The 26210-nt window shown below is 52.8% G+C and overlaps 1 protein-coding gene across 1 annotated transcript in view; it reads left to right on the top strand.

Annotated features, from left to right (window-relative positions):
• Positions 1-26210, top strand: part of LOC119971595 (low choriolytic enzyme-like) — a 312743-nt gene that overhangs the window by 145480 nt on the left and 141053 nt on the right. The window contains exon 7 of the mRNA XM_038807374.1: positions 12956-13134. Coding sequence (XP_038663302.1) covers positions 12956-13134 — 179 coding nt within the window. The remainder of the gene's footprint in view (positions 1-12955; positions 13135-26210) is intronic.

Here is a 26210-nt window from a genome sequence, read left to right as displayed (position 1 = left end):
CATTTCCCCAATTAGACGACCTGTAGGTGGATGCTTGTTCCCCTTTACTAGGGTCAGGGAATAATTTGCAAACATAACAGGAGACTGCCTGACAGGTTTTTGAAAAAAATCAACCAATTTCTAGTTTCCATTTCTCTTCACACTCAGCAAATGGGACTTCTGATGACTTCGAACCTGCTTTCGATTCCCAAAATGCAAATTTTCAAGATTACCTTTGTTTTCTTCTTTATTTAGTATGAAATATTCTATCCTGCCCAGAAGGATAGATTTTGGCCATAAAGCAATGCCTTCAGGGTAGACTTCTTCCTTCACTTTTTCAGAAAAAATCAGCAGTATCTTGTAATTCCATTCCTTTTTCAGAGTCCACTTCTTGTTCTTGTTCAACGTTTTCAGGCAATGTAATATCTCTGAAAATCGGCAAATCAATGCCATCAGATAATTCTAAACTAAAATGACAAATTGTCTTTTTACCTAGCTTTGTCCTCTTGCCTCGCCTTCAATTTTCTTCGATTTAGGCTGCCATTTTTATGGTGTCGCTTCATATTGACTAATCTTTCCGGATTTCAACAACTGAATTTTCTGAATGTGGTGAATATGTAACCACTATAATTCACACTGTACATTACTGTGTCCCTGTGGGCTCCATCTGTGAGCCTTTGCGCGGCTCTGCCCACAGGAGGAGATGAGGAGCATGTATAGGGCTCCGCCGTCGGCTCCATCCCCTTCAGGAAGTATAAGTGCTGCAGTCCTGCGAGTCCACCTTCAGTTCAGCATTGTCACAGGCAGGCTCAGATATAAGCCGATTAAAGCCACAGTTTACTTCAACTTGTGTCTCTGGTTGAATTGATGGTTGCATCAATTTAATAGGCTTAAAGAACTACTATAGAATCAGCCCTCACACCTGACCGACTGGAACTCGATCCACAGGCTGCAGAAGCAAAGGAAATTTTTTTGCATTGGCTTCAGTGCTTCAAGGCCGACCTGGCTGCGTCGACGACCTCCTCTGTTACAGATGAACAGAAACTCAGTCTCCTCCACACACGGGTGAGCCATCGTATTTCTACTCAATTTAATGAAGCTGACTCTTATACTGAAGCCCTCGTGATGCTCGACCGGCAGTACGTGCGGCCCGTGAACAAAGTCTATGCGCGACACATCTTCACGACTCATCGCCAGCGCCCTGGGGAGTCGCTAGAGGACTATCTGCGCAACCTCAAAGCCCTAGCACGTGACTGTAACTTCCAGGCCCTGACAGCCTCTCAGCACATGGAACTCGCCGTCCGAGACGTGTACGTTGCGGGGGTCCGATCAAATTATGTGCGCCAGCGTCTTCTTGCGAAAGGGGCCCAAGACCTGGAGGACACGGTAAAAATGGCGACCTCATTAGAGGTCGCTTTCAAAAGCCTAACTGCATTCCCAGCCGATCACGCGACCCCAGCGTGGACCCCCGACCAAAGGCTGCCCCAGGCCTGCGCTGCGTGGCCACCTGCCCACCATGGAGGATTTTCGTGCCATTTTTGCGGCCAGTCCCAACACCCCCGACAGCAATGCCCGACCCACAACGCGACCTGCAGCAGCTGCGGGCGAAAAGGGCACTTCGCTAAGGTCTGCCTGGCCAAATCCAAAAAACTCGAACACTCGCTCCTCCGACCCTCAGGCTCGCAGACCCCGTAACATGGCAGCGTGTCGGTCGCCTCCGCCTCCGCACAACATGCGCGACTCACGGGAGCTGCCATCTTGGCCATCCTCCCCCATGCGGCCGGCCATGTGCGATCCATGGGGGCCGCCATCTTGGATGTCATCTTCCTCGCCGTCCACCACGTGCGATCCATGGGGGTGGCCATCTTGTACGCCATCTTCCTCGCCGCTCGCCACGTGCGATCCATGGGGCGGCCATCTTGGACGTCATCTTCCTCACCGCCCGCCACGTGCGATCAACGGGGGCCGCCATCTTGGCCATCACCCGCTATCCAACTCAAGCAGTCATCGCAGGGTCACTCCAGCACCGCCGACCACGCCGCCGTCTACCCTCAACTCAGCGCCGTCACCTTGGACCAGTCGCGGCCCAAGCACCTCAACAGCTCCATGGTGGCCGTCCGGATCAAAGGCCACGAGACACCGTGCCTCTTCGACTCCGGGAGCACCGAGAGCTTCGTTCACCCGGACCTGGGAAGGCGCCGTTCGCTCCCAGTATTCTCAACGCGGCAAACAACCTCTCTCGCCTCGGGGTCGCACTCAGTACAAATACAAGGGTGCACCTCAGCGACTCTTAACGATACAAGGTGCCAATTACACGAATTTCAAATTGTATGTGCTCCCAGACCTCTGCGCCCCACTCCTCCTAGGACTGGAATTCCAGTGTAACCACAGGAGCCTCACACTCAGTTTCAGTGGCCTCTGCCCCCACTCACTATATGTAGCCCAGCAACCCTGAAAGTCGGCCCCCCCTCACTCTTCGCTAACCTCACCGCCAACTGCAAGCCAGTGGCCACTCATAGCAGGAGGTATAGTCTGCAGGACAGGGGGTTCATCAGGTCTAAAGTCTGGCACCTATTGCGTGAAGGAGTCATAGAAGCCAGTAACAGCCCCTGGAGAGCTCAGGTAGTGGTCGTCAAAAAGGGGGGAAAGCTCCAGATGGTGGTGGATTACAGCCAGATCATTAACCGATTCACGTACCTTGGTGCGTACCCCCTCCCCCGGATTGCGGACATGGTAAACCAGATCACACAGTACCGCGTGTTCTCCATGGTGGATCTGAAATCTGCATACCATCAGCTCCCAATCCGCCCGGAGGACTGCCACTACACAGTGTTCGAGGCAGACGGCCGCCTCATCCATTTCCTCCGGGTCCCCTTTGGCGTCACAAACGGGGTTTCGGTGTTCCAAAGAGCAATGGACCGAATGGTGGACCAGTACGGGCTGAGGGGCACTTTCCCTTATTGGATAATGTCACCATCTGCGGCCATAATCAGCAGGACCATGACCTCAATTTACACCAATTTCTCCAGACCGCCCAAAAGCTCAACCTCACTTATAATAAGGAGAAATGCGTTTTCCGCACCACCAGGCTAGCCATCCTCGGCTATGTCGTGAAAAACGGACTCCTAGGACCCGACCCCGACCGGATGCACCCTCTCTTACAACTCCCTCTCCCTCATTGTCCCAAGGCCCTTAAGAGGTGCCTCGGATTTTTTTCGTACTATGCCCAGTGGGTCACTCAGTATGCGGACAAAGCCCGCCCGCTATTTAAGGCCACCCTCTTCCCATTGTCAGCCGAGGCTCGCCAGGCCTTTGACTGCATCAAGGCGGACATTGCTAAGGCCGCCATGAGTGCAATAGACGAGTCTGTCCCATTCCAGGTGGAGAGCGACTCTTCAGAGGTTGTTCTCGCTGCCATTCTGAACCAGGCAGACAGGCCAGTAGCGTTCTTTTCCCGAACCCTCTCCTCTTCCGAACTTCGACACTCCTCCAGTCGAAAGCCATTGTGGAAGCCGTGCAGCACTGGAGGCACTACCAGGGTAGGAGGTTTACCCTCATCACCGACCAAAGATCGGTAGCCTTCATGTTTGACAATTCGCAGCGGGGCAAGATCTAAATGACAAGATCTTGAGGTGGAGGATCGAACTCTCCACCTACAATTACGATATCGTATATCGTCCTGGGAAGCACAACGAGCCACCAGATGCCCTGTCCCGCAGCACATGCGCCAGCACGCAAGACGACCGTCTTCAGGCGATCCACAATGACCTCTGCCATCCGGGGGTCACCCGGCTCGCCCATTACATCAAGGCCCGCAACCTGCCCTTCTCCACTGAGGAGGTTAAAGCCGTCACCAGGAATTACTTGATCTGTGTGGAGTGTAAACCGCACTTCTATAGACCAGACAAGACACACCTGATAAAGGCATCCCGGCCCTTTGACCGCCTGAGCATCGCTTTCAAAGGGCCCCTCCCTTCAACTAATCGCAGCATTTATTTCCTCAACGTCATTGATGAATTCTCCCGTTTCCAGTTTGCCATCCCATGCCGCGATATGACCTCCCATACAGTTATCAGAGCCCTGCACAGTGGCTTCACCCTGTTCGCTTTCCCCAACTATGTCCACAGCGACTGGGGTTCGTCCTTCATGAGCGACGAACTGCGTCAGTAGCTGCTCAGTAAGGGCATCGCCTCGAGCAGGACTACCAGCTATAAACCCAGGGGGAATGGGCAGGTGGAGAGGGAGAACGCGACGGTCTGGAAGACCGTCCTACTGACCCTACGGTCCAGAAATCTCCCAACCTCCCACTGGCAGGAGGTCCTCCCCGCTGCGCTCCATGCTATTAGGTCCCTGCTTTGTGCGGCCACGAATCAGACTCCTCATGATCGCCTATTTGCCTTCCCTGGGGGAACTACTATGGGGGTCTCGCTTCCGCACTGGTTGAGGACACCGGGCCCTGTCCTCCTCTGAAAACACGTTCGGACACATAAGACTGACCCCCTGGTAGAGAGGGTCCAACTCCTGCACTCGAACCGCCACTACGCGTTTGTTGAACATCCCGATGGCCGACAGCACAAAGTTTCCCTCCGGGACCTGGCACGCGCAGGCTCTACTACCACTACCACCGATGTACCTCCCACGCTACACTCCACCGGACTTACCATGCCCTGCGCCTATTTGCTTCCCGTGCTCCCTTCCGCCCGACACCACCGGTTCGTAGGAACGAAGCTCAGGAAGAACCATCCCCGGAGTCCACCCCCGGACCCGCACCGAACATCATTCCACAGCCATCCGAGACGGCTGCAACCCCGGTGCTTCGTTGATCACAACGGCGATTCAGGCGCCGGACCGACTGAACTTGTAGACGCGTCACCCCCGCCGGACTTGCTTTTTTAACGGGGGGTGAATGTGGTGAATGTGTAACCACTATAATTCACACTGTACATTACTGTGTCCCTGTGGGCTCCATCTGTGAGCTGTTGCGCGTCTCTGCCCACAGGGGGAGATGAGGAGCATGTACAGGGCTCCGCCCTCGGCTCCATCCCCTTCAGGAAGTATAAGTGCTGCGGTCCTGCGAGCCCACATTCAGTTCAGCACAGTCGCAAGCAGGCTCAGTTGTAAGCTGATTAAAACCACAGTTTACTCCAACTCATGTCTTTGGTTGAATTGATGGTCACGTCACTGAATGAATAGGATTTTTGTTTGCCCTCCTCAGGCCTGGAGTTCAAGTTGCTTGCTCCTGCTCACCTCAACAACCTCACCTCACTGCTGGCTGAGGCTACTTGACTATTGCATGGCCTCACCCTCGGTTCCACAGCCCGAGCCTGTGTGTAAAGTTCCTCCTCTTGCTGCTCCGACAACCCCAACAACCTCAACTCACCTCGCTGCTTGCTCAAGCTGTTTGCCTGACAATTGGGCCAGTGCTGTGGGGGCACTCTTTCTCTTCCGCCGCCACCGCCTCCACCATGGCGGAGGCAGAAGAGAATCCCCCAGTGCGCATGCGGCGGTGGTTGTCACCACCGGCGCATGCACAAACTGGCGAAGGCCTTTCGGCCAGACCCGGCGCTGGGCGGTGGGCATCAAAGGCCGCTGGTGCCGGTTTTGACGCCAGTCGGCGTGGTGCCAACCGCTCTGGCACGGGCCTAGCCCCCAAAGGTGCGGATAATTCCTTTGGGGAGGCCCGACGCCGGGACCCCCCGCCGCGCCGGGTAGGGGAGAATTTTGCCCAAGATCTCTGTGTGTGTCTATGCTCCTGATGGTTCTGCCATTTATTTTATAGCTCCCACCTGAATTGGATCTGCCAAATGCATCACCTCACATTTGACCGGGTTAAATTCTGCCATTTTCCCGCACAATTTTGCAGCCTGTCAGTATCCTGCTGTATTCTCTCACAATCTTCATCACTATCGGCAACTCTTGCAGTCCGCAAACTTGCTAATTAGAACAGCTATACTTTCTTCCAAGTCATTTATATATATTACAAACAGCAGGTGTTCCAGTACCGATCCCTGTGGGACACCACTAGTTACAGACCTCCATTCGGAAAAACACCCTTCCACTGCAACCTTCTGTCTTCTATGGCCATGCCAGTTCTGACTCCACCTCGCTAGTTCCCCCCTGACCCCATGTGATTTAATCTTTTGTACCAGCCTGCCATGAGAAACCTTGTCAAATGCTTTCCTAAAGTCCATGTAGACAACATCCACCACCCTACCCTCATCAATCATTTTTGTCACCTCCTCAAAATACTCTAAATTAGTGAGACATGACCTCCCTCATACAAAACCATGCTGTCTGTCGCTAATAAGACTATTCACTTCCAAATGTGCATTGATTCTACCTCTGAGAATCTTTTCCAATTTCGCTGTCACTGACGTCAAGCTCACTGGCCTATAATTACCCGGGTTATCCTTGCTATCCTCCTGAAATAACGGGACACATTGGCTATCCTCCAATCCGCTGGGATCTCACCTGTGGCCAGCGAGGAAATAAAACTTTTTGATAGAGGCTCAGCGATTTCATCTCTTATCTCCCTCAGTAATCTGGGATAGATAACTTTGCTCGAAAGGTCTGACATTTTGTGCAAAAGTTCTGGAGGGGGTTCCCTATGTTTCTGGGATACAGCCTGCTGGAGCTACTGCTGCTTCCGGATGTGGGAGGGAATAATTGGGGATATATACAAGTGGCTGGGGGAGCAGGGAAGTGAGCCAGTGGTGAAGATGAAGGAGAAATGGGAAGCTGAGTTGGGAGGGGAGATCAATTAGGGAGTATGGAGTGAGGCACTGCAAAGGGGAAACAGGACCTCCTTTTGTGCAAGGATGAGCCTGATACAGTTTAAGGTGGTGCACAGGGTGCATATGACTCGGATGAGAATGAGTGGGTTCTTTCAGTTGATAGCAGATGAGTGTGAGAGGTGTGGACAGGGGCTAGCGAATCACACGCAGATGTTTTGGAGTTTCAAAAAATTGGGAAGATTCTGGGCGGAAGCGTTCGCGATCTCAGCCAGGATATTGGAGAAGGTGGACCACTTTGGTGCCGATATTTGGGGTTTCAGAGACGCCGGAGCTCATAGAGAGGAGGAAAGCCAGTGTTGTGCCCTTCACTGCTCTGATGCATGACGGCGTATTTTGCTGGATTGGCAGTCAGCATCGCCACCTGCCATGGTTGGGTGACCTATATGTCTTCTAAACCCTGGCCCATAACAATAGAAAGGAGGTGTTGCGGTTGCACATGGGGTACCTGTGGCACGTGAGGTCATTTGGGAGTAAGGAAAACTCAAACTAAAATACAAAATCATTTTTATTGGCCTGGACTACATAAAGATGCAGATAATTTTGCCAATCATGTCATATATGTAAAGTGATAGGGAAACCTCAAGCAGTGATAAATCCTTTAGCTCACTCGGCTAAATCGATGGCTTTTAAAGCAGACCAAGCAGGCCAGCAGCACGGTTCGATTCCTATACCAGCCTCCCCGGACAAGCGCCGGAAAGTGGCGATTAAGGGCTTTTCACAGTAACTTCATTGAAGCCTACTCGTGGCAATAAGCGATTTTCATTTCATTTCATTTCATTTGAGTAACCTTTTACAAGGGTCTGAATTGATTGCGTAGGACTTCTTCCTAAAACGAAAACAGGGAATCAATGGGCGGGGTTCTCTGACCTCCTGCCGGGTCGGAGAATCGCCGGGGGTCGGCGTGAATCCTGCGTGAATCCCGCCCCCGCTGTCCTCCAAATTCTGCGGCCCTCCAAAAGTCGGTGAGGTGTTAATCGCGCCACCCACCTCGGAGAATGGCTGGAACCGGCCTGACTCAAATAGGCCCCGGTGCTGCCCGAATTCTCAGGCCCATGATGGGCCAAATTCCCGCTGTTTTTTTGCTGGTCCTGCCGGCGTGCATCAGACTAGGTCCCTTACTGGTGGGACCTGACAGCGTCAGCAGGCTCTGGGGTCCTTGGGGAGGTGGGGGAGGTGGGGGGGGGCGGGGCGATTTGAACCAGGGGGGTGCCCCACGGTGGCCTGGCCCACGATCGAGGCCCACTGACCCGCGGGCAGGCCTGTGCCGTGGAGGCACTCTTTTCCTATGTGTCGGCCGTGTCAGCCTTCGCGATGGCCGACGCGTAGGTGATCACCCCCCCCCCCCCCCCGTGCATGCGCAGGGATGACGTTAGCAGCCGCTGACGTCCCGCGCAAGCGCGGACCTGTGCCGGCCAGCGGAGTCCCTTCGGCCCCGGCTGGCGTGGCGCCAAAGGCCTTTCATGCCAGCCGGCGGGGCGCAAACCACACCGTCGCCGGCCTAACCCCTGAAGGTGCGGAGGATTCCACACCTTTGGGGCGGTCCGACACCGGAGTGGTTCACGCCACTCCGTCCCGCCGGGACCCCCCTCCCCCGCCCCGCTGGTTACGGGAGAATCTCGCCCAATGTCTTTTGCCGATAATGGTCATTTATTTTCCTGGGGGGGGGGGGGGGAGGGAAGGGGTGTCAGGGGGGTATACCTTTAAGAAATAGGTGTTGATCAAATAGCTGCAGTGATGTCAATGTGTGGGTGGAGCTGAGCTGTCTTTCTGTTTTTCAGTTTCGTTTTGAGCTGAAAAGCTTCTTTGTGGCTCTGTTTTTGGTTTTGTTTTCAGAGTTGGAGAGCTGTATTCAAAGCAAGTAGATGTGAAAAATGATCTTTCTCTCTACAAGCTAAAGAATGTCTTCAGCTCATTGATGATTTCAAAGTAATGCCTGTTTCAATAGAGAATTTGGGCGCAATTCTCTGGACTTACGAAAAATCGGTGAATAGCGGGCTGGATCCATTCGCGGGGCGGCTGAGGGGCATACCGGCCCGCGCATGCGCGGGTTTCACGCATATGCGTGATGACGTCATCTGCGCATACGCGGGTTGGGGTCGTCCAATCCGCGCATGCGCGGCTGACGTCATCTGACGCGTCAGCCGTCGCTAACTTTGGCTAGCGGGCTTAACGAAATTCATTAAGCCCGCGATGCCGGAGTTCACGGCCGCGCATTGCTAGCCCCGACCGGGGAGCAGAATCAGTTCCCGGTCGGGGGGGGCGGAGGCTGGCGTCAAACGCGCCCGTTTTTGACGCCAGCTTCCCGATTTTTCGTAACTCGGGAGAATCGCGCCCTTTAAACTTGCTGTCTTTGCAAAAAAAGGGTTTTACTTACGGATGTTTCTAGGAAAGGTATTAAGGGTTTCCCTATAGAGTATTGCAGCTGTGCGGTTGCGTGTGTTGGTGGTTGATAAGATGTTTATTTTGTGTTTATAAAATGTTAACTGGGTTCATAGAATAAACATTGTTTTGTTTTAAAAATACTTGAGGTCTCTGTTGCATAACACCTGGAGAGTGGACTCTTGTGCTCCCCAAAACCAAAATCTATTAAACATCGTGGGTCAGGTGAACTCCATGGCATACTTGAGTTTTCTAAACCCTGGCCCATAACACAATAGATAAATGAAGCTCTGTGGAACAGACCAAATGTCAGTATTTAGCATTTTATCCCAAGGAAAAAGAAGTGATTCTCCATCACGAGGCAGAGAAAATCAAAAATGATGTCGCAGGCAAAGCATAAAATTGAGGAACGGTAGTTTTCCCTCGCACGCATTTTCGGGCTCAGGACATGCGCACTACGCACAGAAACGAGAAACGTCAAAGAAGAAGTCTGCATATGCATGAACATCACTAATACGTTGCATCGAGAAAGTGATTATGTGTCATAAGTGTGGCACCTTTCCACTGAAAGGGAAACTGCCCTGCTTTTGGTAAACGCTGTTTGCGATGTCAGAAGTTAAACCATTCTGCTTCTCAGTGTCAATCATCCTCAAGTTATGTTCCGCCTGTACAGAAAAATACCACAAAGTGAGAGCTGTGGACAAAAATGAAGAAATCAACAAACACGAAGATTTCACGAAAGGTGATGATATTTCTTCGTTGGTGTGGTTGAATCATCAATGAAGCATGGTCTACAGCAAAAATAATCTTCAAGCAACAAAGGCAGCTCAAAATGAAAATGAAAAGGATCTTCAAGCAACAAAAGATCAACAAGTCAATGTCGTCAGCAACGAATTGATGACTACTGTGTATATTAACACAATTCCAAATTTTTTCAAACTTGACAGGTGCCTCAGCGAATCTTCTGAATTCCAAGGACTGGTCCAAGATTAAAGGTCATTATGAGATGAAACCTCCAGAGTTCTCATTACAGGATTATAATGGCAATCCAATTTTCTCACATGGTTCGTGTTACCTGAGTGTCACAAACAGGAACATTCACAAACAAATCCGATTCAAGATAGTAAATGATGCTCGTTCTTCTTTGCTTGGTGCTCAAGCGTGTAAAGATTTGCAGCTCATTCAAAGAATTTTCCTTATTACTTGTCAGTCGACTGCACTCAAAGCCAACATTCAGTTACTCTTACAGGAATACACTGATGTATTTTAAGGAATGGGTACATTGCCATTTCAGTACAAGATCCAACTAAAGAAGGATGCCAAACCGGTAACCCGTCCACCTTGACGTGTACCTCCTCCTCTCAGAGACAGAATAAAGACTGAATTAACAAGATTGCAAGTTCAAGGTATCATATCGAAGATTACACAACCTACTAACTGGGTTAGCTCCCTAGTCTGCGTTAAAAAATCTACAGGTGATATTAGAATCTGTATGGATCCCAAAGATCTCAATCGCAATATTAGAAGAGAACATTATCCAATACCAAAGAAGGAAGACATTACTACAGAAATGGCTAATGCCAAACTTTATACTAAACTTGATGCATCAGAAGGTTTTTGGCAGATGTAACTTGAGGACCGGAAAGTGGAGCTGAGTCCACAAAAGATCAGCCATGATCTAATTGAATGGCGGAGCAGGCTCGAGGGGCCAGGTGGCCTACTCCTGCTCCTAGTTCTTATGTTCTTATGACTCCAGTAAACTTCTCTGTACCTTTAACACACCTTTTGCCGTTTGGAATTATATCAGCTTCCGAAATTTTCATGGAACAATGAACAACTGGTGACCTGTGATTATTCCTCTCTCCAGTTGCTCCGTCTGGACCTGCAAAGGCTTAATTACCTGCAAAGACTCGTATTCAAATTATCGTCTTGCCTCATTGACTTTGTTTATAATTGTGTTCCTGGAACCCACCTCTTCATTTTTCATTCACCTGAGGAAGGAGCTGTGCTCCGAAAGCTAGTGATTCAAAACAAATCTGTTGGACTTTAACCTGGTGTTGTGAGACTTCTTACTCATGCTTTGAGGGTTAGGCTTTAGTATCTCCAGAGGTAGCAACGTACATCAGGGTTAAGAACCTCTGTAAGTGCTCATCACAGGTGGTGGAAGTAGATTCCTGAATTCTCCCACACTTGGTGTACAGAATGCTTGGCAGAACTTCCAACAACTTACATGTTTGTTCCTGTGATTCAAGTATTCTCCATTGACTTGTCCCCAAAGATATTCATCTTTGTCCATGTTGTGACCAAAGGTAAGGACTCCACATGTGGCCAGACAGACAGGATACAATTAGGTTTATTCTGCTACTACTCCAAAATACAATACTGTCTCACTTTCCACTCAACTTCAGAGTCCTCTTCCCCGATTTGATCCGAGGCCGGGGTTTATATCCTGTGGGGGATCGTACAATTGGGAAGGAGCTCCACCCCCTAATTACCTGGGGAATTCGTATTCCAAGATGTAGGAGAGGAATCTGATACAATGCAGGTACAAATCCCTTTGCAGGTCGTAACAGTCCGGCTTTGTGAAACTTGAAGAAAGACAGAAACTCCCAACATGTGTGCTGACCAATACTAATTGCTCCTGCTTACTTGTGCAGTGAAAATCACTACCAATCTTGTGAAGCCACCCAGTCACTGAGCCAGCATCTTCACAGGTTGTTACAATACATATATGGTGTGAGGAAGTGTCTGTAAGAAGCATGAGCTCCCCTGAGGAATATTTTTCCTCTGATGGCTGGGTTCTGCTCAAACACAATAGAGAATATAGGAATTCACTTCCAACAGCTGTGAGATGCATTCACAAAGGTGTTCAATGCTAAATCTATCTTAAAGTACTTTTCTATCTCTGGATGTATTGCAGGTCAGATCTCAAAGCAGAAAGGGAAAATAAGAAATGGTGTAGTTTTAGCTGTGGCAAGAAGAAAATGCAAATGGCCATGTGAATTAGTTTAAACATTGTAGTTAGTTGAATGTGTGAGGTGTGTTTGAGCAGAGTAAGTGCAAGATGAAGGAGAGTAGTATGTGTGCCTTGTGAAGATGTGACGGGCGCGATTCTCCGCAAATGCGGAGAGTCGTGAAGGCTGCCGTGAAACTGGCCGTGTTTCACGGCAGCCTCCGCACCCCCTCCCGGGACCCGATTCTGCTCCCCGGTCGGGGCTAGCAGCGGGGCCCCGTGAACCTCGGAATCGCAGGCTTAGCGAACTTCGCTAAGCCCGCGCACCAAGGGTAAAGCGCTTGCGCGGGCAGTTATGCCCCTCAGCCACCCCGCGGACTGATCCAATGGGGCAGCGGAGGAACAAAGAGTGCGCGGGGTTCGGACCCGCTGCCCGCGATCGGTGCTCACCGATCGTGGGCCCATGCCACCCCACGGCCGTGCCAATCGGTGCCATGGTTCTCGCAAACGGCACTTTGCGGCCGTTTTCACGAACGGTGAGAGCAGGTGTGTTGGCGTTCGTGAAAACGGCCGTAAAGGCCTGGGAAATTGGCCCATCGGCTAGGGGAGAATCGCTGCTCGCCGTTAAAAACAGCAAGCAGCGATTCGTGTCGTGGGGCGGCCGTGGGGGGGGGGGAGAGAATAGCGGGAGGTCGGGAAAAATGTCGGGAAGGCCCTCCCGCTATTCTCCGACCCGTCGCGGGGACGGAGAATCGCGCCCGTGTTTTCCTCTGGATTCCGTATTTTTATTGATATTGATTTAATGTTTAGTGAGGAACCTTAATTTGTGTTTTTAACTCTACTTTCTTAGATGCTATTCAGGTGTAGGATATGGAAGGAATGAACAGAAATTATCACTGAGAATACCAGAATGTTTGCATTTTGGTGTGATAGCACATGAATTTCTACATGCAATTGGTTTTCAGCATGAGCAGTGTAGAAGTGACCGTGATGACCATATCAAGATTATGTGGGATAATATTCAATCTGGTAAGAAAATTGAAAATATACATTTTGGTTATCATTACATATTTATTACAAAATGTTATTAATTAATTTTATGTATGTTGAGTTAAATGTCCTTTGAATCACTTCCGAATTGTTGAGCGTGGCAGCTGCTTCCTGTTGGCCCTTTTTCACTGATAGTCATACTTTATAAATTTGTGCTGAGCAGCAAGAAATATCAAAATTTGTGAAGCCAGGAGATCGTGTGGACTTCAGCTTTGTTAATAGCTCAGGATTAGAGGGAGTTCAAGCTTGAAGTTAATGAGACGTGATTTTTTATTTCAGCTAATGGGAGCGATTCTCCGCACCAGCGGAAAATCGCGAAGTCGGCCAGATGACGTTGGAGCGCGCCAACGCCATGAACACGCCCAAGTGATGCCGCCCGACGTCGTAAAAAGGCGCGGGTGAGCACAGCAACGGGAGGCCAGAGATGTCGGAGTCACGGAGGGCAGCCCCGAGGTTCACAGAGGCTGACGTCGAGACGCTGCTCGATGAAGTTGAGCAGAGGAGGGGCATCATCCGCCCGAGAAGAGGTCATCGCCACCCTGCAAGCGTGGTGCGCCAGGTGAGAGGTGGCTGCTGCCGTGAGTGCTGTGGGGCAGACCCCTCGCTCAGGGGAGCAGTGCCGCAAAAAGCTGCACAACCTCACCAGGGCTGCCAGGGTAAGTGCCAAGAGGGTGCTCCCGGGACACAACCATCCCTCCCCCCCTTTACTTAATCACCCACCACGCCCCCTGGCACGGGGGGTAGAGGGGGATTGGGGCAGAGTGAGTGGAGGGTGATTCACTAAGTAGTCACAGACACAGCGCTCTGGCCCCCCAGGAGAGATGCAATGGTCTTGTTACAACTTGACCCCCAACCTGTGCCAGTATCTGAACGGCCTGCTGATACCTGCCGTATTGCAATGATCTACCTATGCCCCCCCATAACAGGACAAGACCGCTCACAACAACCGTGAGCGGAACAAGACTGGAGGGGGTTCGCCCATTCTACACCCCCTCACCATGTTCGAGCAGAGGGCACTGGACCTTGTTGGGGGATCTGCCACCCGGGAGGTCGCGCAATGCGAGGTTGGCGGAGCTGCACCAAGTGAGACAACCCTGCATGACAAACAACCCCCCCCCTCCCCCATCCTCTGTCCCTTCACACTCTGCCCACTGGGACACCTCCCCCATCCTTTGTCCCTTCACACCCTGCCCACTGGCACACCTCCCCCATCCTCTGTCCCTTCACACACCCTGCCCACTGGGACACCTCCCCCATCCTCTGTCCCTTCACACTCTGCCCACTGAGACCATCCAGCACCTGGCCGAGCGTCTCTAAATAACCCGTTTCATTCTCTTCCCTAGGACGTGATGCCGTACAACCAGGGCCGTCTGCCTCCAGGCGGAGACAGACATCTGCTCCCACCGCACCCAGGGCCGCACGACAGAGGGTGCCCGATCAGCGGGCAGTCCCATCTTCCCCCACCGAATCTGTGGAGCAGGATGCCCAGAGGGCGGCGATCGAGGGAAAGAGACAAATGGCCCGCAAACGCCCTGCGGCCTCTCAGTGGGCCGATGAAATAGAGGAGTCGTGCACCGAAGACGACCTCAAGCTTGCAGCACAGCTGTCTCCCACACATTCCACCATCCCAGAGACACTCACCCCGGTTGGGCTATTTAGTGATGAGGCTCCTGGGTCACAGTCTGGGTCGCACATCACAGCTGAGCAGGTACAGCAGATGGAGGTCGGAGCAGCCGTGGGCCCGGACTGGCAGAGGGCAGGCTTGGCCCAGCATCCAGCTGGCTCCCAGACGTTTTCCGAGTTCCAGGAGTTACCCGGATGCCACCCGCACAGCCGATGCATCAAGAAACCCAGGGACACAATGACGGGATGAGGGTTGTCTTCCAGCATTTGCAGACGCAGTTAGAGGAGTCGAACCACGTCCAGTAGCAGGGAGTGGTGCCGCTCATGGCAGCAACCTGGGCCGACACCGCACGGGTGGCATCCGCGGTGGAGGCAATGGGTCAGGTTCTGCAAGGCGTTGGGCTTAATGTGCACGCGTCATCCTCGGCCCTGGACAGGGTTGCCCTCTCACAGGCAGCAATGTGCCAGAGCCAACACAATATTGCCGGCGCGCTGCGGGCCTTGGCCGAGTCTCAGCAGGTCATGGCCCAGTCGCAGCACGCCATGGCACAGTCACAGCAGTCGATGGCACAGTCCCAGCAGTCAGTCGCGGAGAGCATCAACCGCCTGACACACGTGCTGGATGGCGTCGTGCACTCACAGGTTGAGATTTCACAGTCCCTGGCGGGAATGTCTAACTCCCTGGACTCCGTCTCTGCAAACCTTCGGATCCTGGTGGAGACCGTTGCAAACCTCCAGGACTGGCAGAGCCAGGTGTCGGTGGCGCGACGGGCAACTCCCCGCTCGCACCTCTGTCCCACAGTGAGACCCAGGGGCCACCGGGCTCCCCGAGGGAGGAAGAGGTTTTGGGGCCCGTCCCATTAACTCCATCACGGGACGTCCCGGAATGCTCGGCCTCCCCCCGTCCCATCCCTGGTGTATCGGATGGGCAGCGGGCAGAGCAGGGTGGCACATCACCTGAGACCCCCACAGAGGAGCCTGGCCCATCAAGGCCGTTTCGCCCCAGGAAACTCTTGCCAAAGGAGAAACAAGTCGAAGAGGGCGATTCGCAGCAGTCCTCCTCCACTCCTGCTGTATCATCTGGGGAATCACTGAGATGTAGTTTTAGGGCCCGTAAGGCAACAAAGAGAGACACCGAGTAAGTTGGCACGGGTGAAGGGCACAGTTTAGCTGTAGGGGCTAGGGCATCTGTAAATTATTGTTAACACTAAATGCACTGTGATGTACCATCAATTGGATTCAAGACACGATTAGGATCCAAACTGTTAGCCTGGTGGTCGACTACAGAGTAAGGCCGACCGCCGGGAACTCTGGGTACTTATACCCCGCCTCGGAGGCGGGGTCTACAAGCCTCTCGACCAATTGGTGAGCAGTCACATGACTACTCCCAGCCAATCGGACGAGAGTCACATGACCAGCCAGAGCCAATGGGAAACCTATGCTCTGCACCAATGGCAGTGCTCACATTCATAGCACCACATTCACCCCTTGTGGAGAAAGAAGGCGGGTGGGGGTGTAAGTGGAAGAGAGAGGGGTGGGGGGCCCGAGGACTGGTGGTATGAGCAGCGAAAATCGAGAAAGGTGGGCTGCCCACTGGCTCGTGGCAAAAAAAACAATACTACTACTACTTAAGGTGCAACGGAATAACAACAATGTTCAAAATGTGCAAGGGAATAACAACAAAGTCCAAAATGTCCCATGGCTGAATCAGATGGACACGATCAGCCTGTCAGGTGCCCGTGGTGTTCTAGAGGACCGTAGCAGTGGAGCCGGTGACGTCGGGCCGATGGTCATCCTTGCCTCCGGGAGCGTCGGTCGTAGATGTGTCTCCATACCCTGGGCCGGTGGTGGAGACGCTGTAATCGGGGGAAAGGGTGCATGTGCGCTGGGTTGTGGGGACGCTGGGTGGAATTGGGGTTGGGGGGGAGGTGTTGATGTAGGGGGTGAAGGCCGCACGCCGGCGGGTGTCAGGTCCCGAAGCGAGACCGTATCCTGCTGACCGTCGGGATACTCCACGCATATTGTGGGTTGGCATGGAGTAACTGGACTCGCTCAACCAACGGGTTGGACTTGTGCACCTGCACATGCTTCCGCAGCAAGATGGGGCCTGGGGGTGGCCAGCCAGGTTGGGAGAGGGGGTCCTGAGGACGACTTCCTGGGGAAAACAAGAAGACGTTCATGAGGTGTTTGATTAGTTGTAGTACAGAGGAGAGACCGGATTGAATGCAGGGCGTCGGGAATGACTTCTTGCCAACGGGAAATAGGGAGATCTCTGGACCGTAGGGCCAGCAGGATGGTCTTCCAAATGGTGCCATTCTCCCGCTCGACCTGACCGTTACCCCGGGATTTATAACTGGTCGTCCTGCTAGAGGCTATGCCCCTGCTGAGCAGGAACTGATGCAGTTCGTCCCTCATAAAGGAGGACCCCCGGTCGCTGTGGATGTACGCGGGGTAACTGAACAGGGAGAAGATGGATAGGAGGGCCTTTATGACGGTTGTTGTGGTCATGTCGGAACAGGGAATGGCGAAAGGGAAGTGGGAGTATTCGTCGATAACACTCAAGAAATATGTGTTACGGTTGTTGGAGGGGAGGGGACCCTTGAAGTTTATACTGAGACGTTCAAAGGGGCGGGATGCCTTGATCAAATGTGCTCGTTCGGGGCGGTAGAAGTGCGGTTTGCACTCGGCGCAGACGTGGCAGTCCCTGGTGACTGTCCTGACTTCCTCAACGGAGTAGGGCAGGTTGCGGGTGTTAATAAAATGGTAGAAACGGGTGACCCCTGGATGGCAGAGGTCCGTGTGGAGGGAGCGGAGGCGGTCAATCTGCGCGCTGGTGCAGGTACCGCAGGATAGGGCATCGGAAGGCTCGTTGAGCTTCCCAGGACGATACAAGATATCGTAGTTGTACGTGGACAACTCGATCCGCCACCGCAAGATCTTGTCGTTCTTGATCTTGTCCCTCTGTGCATTGTCGAACATGAAAGCTACTGAACGTTGGTCTGTGAGGAGGGTAAACCTCCTGCCGGCCAGAGAGTGCCTCCAATGTCGCACAGCTTCAACTATGGCCTGTGCCTCCTTTTCCACCGAGGAATGGCGGATTTCGGAAGCGTGGAGGGTTCGTGAAAAGAAGGCCACAGGTCTGCCCGCTTGGTTCAGGGTTGCCGCCAGAGCTACGTTAGAACCGTCGCTCTCGTCCTGGAACGGGAGAGACTCGTCGATAGCATGCATCGTGGCCTTTGCGAAATCCGCTTTGATGTAGCTAAAGGCCTGGCGGGCCTCCATCGACAGGGGAAAGGAGGTGGACTGGATGAGGGGGCGGGCTTTGTCGGCGTGGTTGGGGACCCACTGGGCATAATATGAGGAGAAGCCCAGGCAGCGTTTGAGGGAGTTGGGGAGGGGAAGTTCCATTAGGGGGCGCATGCGTTCGGGATCGGGGCCTATCACTCCGTTACGCACTACGTAGCCAAGGATGGCTAGACGGTCGGTGCTAAACACGCACTTATCCTTATTGTAAGTTAAATTTATGAGTTTTGCAGTTCGGAGGAATTTTTGGAGATTGATGTCGTGGTCCTGTTGGTCGTGGACGCAGATGGTGACGTTATCGAGATACGTTATCACCATTTGGTCCATCTCCAGTTGGAAGACCGAGACTCCATTTGTGACACCGAATGGAACCCTGAGGAAGTGGTAGAGGCGCCCATCTGCCTCAAACGCGGTGTACTTTCGGTCACTTGCGCGGATGGGGAGCTGGTGGTTGGCGGACCTAAGGTCCACCGTGGAGAAGACTTTGTACTTCGCGATCCTGTTAACCAGGTCGGAAATACGGGGGAGAGGATACGCGTCCAGCTGCGTAAACCTGTTGATGGTCTGACTGTAATAGATGACCATCCGGTTTTTCTCCCCAGTCCGAACTACCAGCACTCGGGCTCGCCAGAGACTGTTGCTGGCCTCGATGACTCCTTCCTTAAGGAGCCTCTGGACCTCGGACCCGATGAAGGTCCGGTCCTGGGCACTGTATCATCTGCTCCTCGTGGCAACAGGTTTACAATCTGGGGTGAGATTAGCAAACAAGGAAGGGGGGCCCACTTTGAGGGACGCGAGGCTGCAAACAGTAAGGAGGAATAGGGCCGCCGAATTGAAAGGTCAAGCTCTGCAGGTTGCACTGGAAATCCAGGCCCAAGAGTGCTGGAGCGCATAGACGGGGGAGGATGAGGAGTTTGAAGTTTTTGAAGACCCTCCCCTGGACCGTGAGGTCCGCTATGCAGCACCCGGTGATTTGGACGGAGTGCGAACCCGAGACCAATTCAATCTTATGCTTAACTGGGTGGATGGGGAGCGCGCAGCGTCTTACCATGTCGGGGTGGACGAAACTTTCCGTGCTCCCGGAGTCCAGCAGGCACCTCGTTTTGTGTCTGTTGAGCTGAACTGTTGTCGTAGTCTTGGCGAGCGAGCGTGGTCGTGACTGGTCGAGTTTGATGGAAGCCAGTTGTGGTGAGAGTTCCAGATCATCCTCAGTGGCAGAGTAATCGCTTGCAGGGCCTTCCGTGTTGGCCCAAGATGGCGGCGCCCAGGACCCGCACGTGGAGTCGGGGTCCCAAGATGGCGGCGCCCAGGACCCGCACGTGGAGCCGGGGCCCCAAGATGGCGGCGCCCATGGCCCGCTCATGGCGTCCGGGGTCCAAGTTGGCGGCACCCGTGGGAACCTCGTGGCGGCTGGGGCAGTGTCAGTGGCGTCTGTGGGCCGGTCGGGGCGGCTGGGAGCGAGGGTCGGGAGGACCGTGGGGCCGGGAGGCGGGCCGGAGAGGTTGGTGCGCGGCATGGGGCCCTAGGGGGGCCCGGGAGGGGGGGGGATCCGTGGTCGCTGCGCGGAACAGCAGCGGCCGACTTGGTCTGGCAGACCACCGTGTAGTGGCCCTTCTTCCAGCAACTCTTGCACAGAGCGGAGCGGGCCGGACAGCGCGGGCGGGGGTGCTTGGAGAGAGCACAAAAATAGCAATGGGGCCCCACTAGGTTGTCGGAGCGACCCGCAGCGCAGGCTTGGGGGGGGGGGGGGGGGGTCGGGGTCCACGGAGGACGGGGGTGGCGTGTGCCATGAAGTCCAGGGGGTTGCTGCACGACCAGGGGCGTATGCGTAGGCGTTCAGGTCAGCAACCTCCAGGGAGGTTGCAAGAGTCCGTGCCTCAGCTAAGCTGAGGGTGTTCGTTTCCAGCAATCGGTGGCAGATAGAAGGGACTGCATGCCAGCAACATAAGCGTCTCTGATTAAAAGTTCCATGTGCTCAGTCGCCGAAACTTGGAGACATGCGCACGTTCTCCCTGGAGCTGCGAGGGCCTGGTAAAACGCGTCGAGTGACTCACCAGGGAACTGTTGTCTAGTCGTCAGGAGATGCCATGCGTATACTTCGTTGACTGGCCGGAGAAAGTGTCGTTTGAGAATCTCCACGGCCGCATCATAATCGCTTTCGTCCTCAATCATAGAGTAGATCGCTGTGCCCACGCATGAGTGGAGGATGTGGAGTTTCTGCTCCTTGGTGGGCTTGCCGGCTGCAGTCGTCAGGTAACTATTAAAACACACCTGCCAGTGTTTAAAGATTGCAGACGCATTTGAAGCATGTGGGCTGGTACGGAGGCAGTCAGGCTTGATGCGTAGCTCCATTCCAAAATTCTAGCTGATTAAATTGATGTACCATCAATTGGATTCAAGACACAATTAGGATCCGAACTGTGGCTTTAATCAGCTAATTGTTAGCCCGGTGGTCGACTACAGAGTAAGCCCGACCGCCGGGAACTCTGGGTACTTATACCCCGCCTCGGAGGCGTGGTTTACTTGCCTCTCAACCAATTGGTGAGCAGTCACATGACTAGTCCCAGCCAATCGGACGAGAGGCACATGACTAGCCAGAGCCAATGGGAAACCCATGCTCTGCACCAATGGCAGTGCTCACATTGATACCACCACACACTGTTCCACCTTACTTGTAATACCGTGTGATTGTTCCACTGCCACAGGGATCTTGATGGTGACCGAGTGTCGCTGGGGTTGACGAGCGGTGAAACTTCGGTGCCGGGTGTGTAGTCCTTTCCCCTTCCCTCCACCCCCTCCCACAGCTACCCCACGCGGGTACGTGATGGAGTGCGTGACAAACTCAGCGGCCGCCAAGGTGGATGGTTCAGCTATTGCCATGGGTCAGATTCTCTCTAATGATTCTGAGCTCACAGCTCTTCGCAGAGCGGGCTGTCATCATTCCACATGGCACTGATCACACCCGCTGACACAGCCATCGATGTTGTACCATAACGTCTGGACCCAGTGGTAAGGGTGATGTCGAAGTGGAGCAGTGTACACTGAGAGGGGGTGCGGTGGGACTGTCATCATTCAGCATGGCACTGATCACACCCGCTGACACAGCCATCAATGTTGTGCCATACCGTTGTGCCGCAGTGGTAAGGGTGATGTTGAAGTGGAGCAGTGTACACGGAGAGGGGGTGTAGGAGTGTGGGGGTGGTGGTGGTGGCAGTTGTGTGGTGGTGTGGTGTTCAGCGGGGACGTCGCATGCGACGTGTGAACCGTGCTGCCACCAAGACGTAGCGTGCCCGCCGTTCTCGCCAGGTCCGTCATGCCGCCTCCTGGGCATCACCAGCACCTGGGTCGTGTCTGCGTGCTGCGCCCGCCACTCCGCAGCCTCCTTCTCCTCCTCCTCTGTGCTGGCACCACTGGACTGGCTTCTCCCTCCGCCTCCTGCAGCAGGGCATCTCCCCCCTGCATCGCGATGTTGTGCAGCGCACAGCAGACCACAACAATGCGAGTGACCATGTCGGGCTGGTACTGCAGGGCCCCTCCGGAGCGGTCCAGGCACCTGAATGTCATCTTCAGGAGCCCAAGGCAGCACTCCTTCACACCACTGGTTGCTGCATGGGCCTCATTGTATCAGGTTTCCACATTGGTCTGAGGCCTCTGTATAGGCGCCATCAGCCAAGACCTCAGCGGATAACCCCTGTCGCCCAGCAACCAGCCCCTCAACCGGGGGGGGGTGGGACGTTCGTCAAACATAGCAGGGATGTACGACTGCGCAAGTATGTAGGAGTCATGCACACTTCCTGGGAACCTTGCACAGACTTTCATGAACGTCATGTGGGGGTCGCATACCACCTGGATATTCATGGAGTATGACCCCCTCCTGTTTGTGAAGACCTCCCTGTCCCCTGCAGGCGGGCGCATGGGGACGTGAACACAATCGATTACCCCCTGCACCAGCGGTATCCCGGCCACGCTGGCAAATCCATGAGCTCGTGAATCTTGGCTTGCTCGGTCCTCGGGAAAGGTGACGTAGTGATCGGTGGTGGCATAGAGGGCGTCGGTCACATCACGGATGCACCTGTGCACCAATGACTGGGAGATCCCGGAGAGGTCCCCGCTCGGAGACTGGAAGGAGCCGGTCGCATAGAAGTTAAGAGCGACCGTCACCCTGACGGCAACCGGGATCGCGTGTCCTCCCCCCCTTCCACGTGGGGCGATGTGCGCCACGAGGTGACAGATATGTGTCACCGTCCCCCTACTCAGCCGGAGTCTCCTCCTGCAGGTGATGTCCGTTATTGTTAGGAAAGAGATCCGGGCACTGTACACCCTCGGCCTTGGTCATCGCCTCTGGCGCCATGGCTGCACCCTCACTCTCTCCTCCTCCCCCTCATCCTCCTCCCCCCCCCCCCCCCATGCTGTTCGACGACTGGCAACTCCTCGGCCCTTCCCTCTGCTGCTGCAGCTGGCCCTGCATCCACTGCGGGTTGTGGCTTTGGATGCTGCTTCATCTCCAAATGCAGTGCAGCAGTCCCAACCACTGCGCTGAACATAGCCGTTCTGTTCGCAGACATTGTGCTAACCTACAGAAGGGTGGAGGGGGGCAGAGAAATGGAACATGTTAGACGGAGGTTAGTCGACACCTCGGCAGCCGCCTGCCACAGGATACCTGTGTGTCCCGGTGGCCTGGTCGCGCTGCTGACACGAGGGCAGCCTAACCCCTGGTCACTTTCTGCATCCAACGGGCAGTCAACTACGTCCTCCTCACCGGTGAGTCAGTGGCCTGTGGCCGTAAGCCACAGGGCAACCAGCGGCCGTGTCCTCGTGACCGGCACACCATCGCATGGTGGCAGACATTTTGGAACCAGGGTTGGACGAGTTACTCGCTCACTCTCTCCCTACCCCCCACTCCCACTCCCCCCTCAGTCTCCCACTCACCCCTCCGTCTCCCCACTCCCCCCTCCATCTCCCACAGTCCCCCCTCCGTCTCCCACACTCCCCCCCTCAGTCTCCCACACACCCCCCCCTCCGTCTCTCACACTTCCCCCCTCCGTCTCCCACACTCCCACCCTCAGTCGCCCACATTCCCCCTCAGTTTCCCCCACTTCCCCCTCCGTCTCCCACACTCCCCCGTCCGTCTCCCACACTCCCTCCCTCAGTCTCCCCCACTCCCCCCTCCGTCTCCCACACCCCCCCCTACGTCTCCCACACTCCCCCTCATTTCCCACTCCCCCCCTCCGTCTCCCACACTCCCTCCCTCCGTCTCCCACACTCCCCCCCTCCGTCTACCACACTCCCCCCCTCAGTCTCCCACTCCCCCCTCCGTCTCCCACACTCCCCCCTCCGTCTCCCACACTCCCCTTCTCCGTCTCCCTCACTCCCTCCCTCAGTCTCCCACTCCCCCCCTCAGTCTCCCACTCCCCCCTCAGTCTCCCACACTCCCCTCTCAATCTTCCCCACTCCCCCCTCCGTCTTCCACACTCCCCCCCTCAGTCTCCCACTCCCCCCCTCAGTCTTCCACACACCCCCTCTCTGGACCCCCCTCCCGTTCTCGGGGATGCCTTCCCCGTTGTGGCCAGACTCCAGCAGTGCGCTGAGCTGTGCGCTGAGCGGTGCGTCCACCTCCTCGATGCTCTCGTCAGCCAGCACGACTGGTTGACGAACTTGAAAAGCAGGTGTGTTGGCCAGCGTGAAAACATTGCGTGATGACGGAGAATAGCAGGGGGCTAAAAAGTCGGGCTTCTGGTCGTGTCGGGGGGTCTGTCGAGGCCTTTGCCGGGAATGCCGATGTGAAGTTTGTGCGGGGTTCGGAGAATAGCGGGAGGGTGTCGCTCTGAAAATCGGCGTGGCCCGCTATTCTCCTAACCGGCGTGAGAGCGGAGAATCGCGCCCAATGTTTTTTGGTGGAGACTGGAGAGAGAGGCAAAACTAAACTCTTTTATTTTCTCATCATCTGTCTATAAGCCAAGGTGTTTAGATTTTTGAAATAGAGTGTGCAGTGTTTCCCCAAACTGAATATCTCTGGTCAATTTCAAAAGTGAATTGAAGCAAACGTTATTTAGTGTTAAACCACAAGAATAGTTTATTCACACACTCAACAGAGTGTGGTGGCAAATTCATACACGCATACCAACACACAATGAGAATATAGGAAAGAGGAGTTTTTACAAATGTGAATAACTTAAAGTACCAAAGATATGAATATCAGTTCACTGGATTGACAGAGAAACAATTATCCTCCTTTGCAAGTTTACCTCTAATCCAGCTTCCTGTAGTCAATCGAATAATTGCTTTAAATATTCCAAATGCTCTTTCCATGTTTGCTGATCATCACCGAATCATTAATGTACACTGCACAATTGTCTAGTCCAGAAACGGCCTTTTTGGTTAATCTTTGGAATGTTGCTGGTGCATTCTTAATTCCAAATGGCACAATTTTAAACTTATTAAGACCATTTGATGTCACAAAAGCCGAAACGTCCTTTGCCCTGTACTTGCCAATATCCTTTAAATAAGTCAAGTTTGGGAATAAAATACTCTTGTCCCACCTTTTCAACACAGTCTTCCAAACAAGGAATGGGATACAAATCTGACTTTGTAACTACATTGACTTTTCCATAGTCCACACACAATCGGTATGTTCAGTCCAGTTTTGGTACCATCGTAATAGGTGAGTTCCAATCATTGCAAATCACTTCAATTATATAATTCCTAAGCATGCTATCAATCTCCTTTAGTATCTGTACTAACTTCAGCGGATCGACCCGTATGGATGTTGTTTAATTGGAATAGTATTTCCTACATCTACAACATGCATAATTACTTTTGTATTTCTCAATTTATTCCCACGTACAGCTCTATGTGATTGTAATAACTCTTTTAGGCTATTTTGATTTTCCTCTGGAAGGTAATTCAATAATTTATCCCAATTCCTTATTACTTCCTTATTGTCCAATCTAATTTGAGGACTGTCAAATTCAGAATCTGGATTTATCTCTTCTCCCTCAGTTGCAATGACTAATCCCCTCCTTCTTTCCTTCGCTATCAAAATACCTTTTGAGCAGATTAACATGAAACATTCTGTGAGCTTTTCTTCTATTTGACATTTTTATCAAATAATTCACTTAACTCAATTACCTTTCAATGTGATTAGGTCCACTAATTCTTGCTTTTAATGGTTCACTTACCATTGGTAACAATGCTATACTTTCTGCCCACTAGCAAAACTCTGAATTTCTGACTTGTTATCGTGCTCTTCTTTCATCACATGTTGTGACAATTTTGAATCCTTTCTAGCCAACTCACCAGCTCTAGTTTATCTCTCCCCAAGTTGCACATACAGTCCAACAATGTAGTCTCTGAACGCTGACTCACCGACTTCTCTTTGATGAATTTAAGTGGTTCTCTTACTTCATGACCAAAAATCAATGTGAATGGATTGAATTTAGTTGATTCATTAGGTGAATCCCTAATTGTAAATAGTACAAATGGAATTCCTTTACCTAATCCTCTGGATAATACTGACAATCTGCCCTCACCGTGGTTTTTAAAGTTTGATGCCAACTTTCTAATTCCTCTTGTGATTCTGGATGATGTGTAGTTGAGTTAAATTGCTTTATTCTGACCAGCACGGTGGCGCAGTGGGTTAGCACAGTGCTAAGGTCCCAGGATCGATTCTAGCTCTTGGTCACTGTCCGTGTGGAGTTGCACATTCTCCCTGTGTTTGCGTGGATTTCACCCCCACAACCCAGAAGATGTGCAAGCTAGGTGGATTGGCTATTCTAAATTGCCCCTTAATTGGAAAAAAAATGAATTGGGTATTCTAAATTTAAAAAAAAATTTCTTTATTCCTAAGCTGCTCATAACTTCCTTGAGTAACTTCAATATCAAATTGGATCACTGATCTGACTGAATTTCTTTTGGCGGTCTATATCGAGCAAAAAAAATTGGTTAACTCCTCTACAACCCTCTTCGCTGTAATATTTCAGAATAGAATGGACTCCAGATATAAAGTAGACACATTTATTATGGTCAACAAATAGTGATTTCTACTTTTTGTTTTAGACAGGGATACGATGCAATCAATGAGGACCCGAGTAAAAGGTTCCTCCAATGCTGCAATGGGTATTAAGGGTACT

The sequence above is a fragment of the Scyliorhinus canicula genome, chromosome 9 (genome assembly GCF_902713615.1).
Source record: "Scyliorhinus canicula chromosome 9, sScyCan1.1, whole genome shotgun sequence".
Lineage (NCBI taxonomy): Eukaryota > Metazoa > Chordata > Chondrichthyes > Carcharhiniformes > Scyliorhinidae > Scyliorhinus > Scyliorhinus canicula.
The sequence above is the reverse complement of the archived record's forward strand: the minus strand, read 5'-3'. Positions and strand labels throughout refer to the sequence as shown.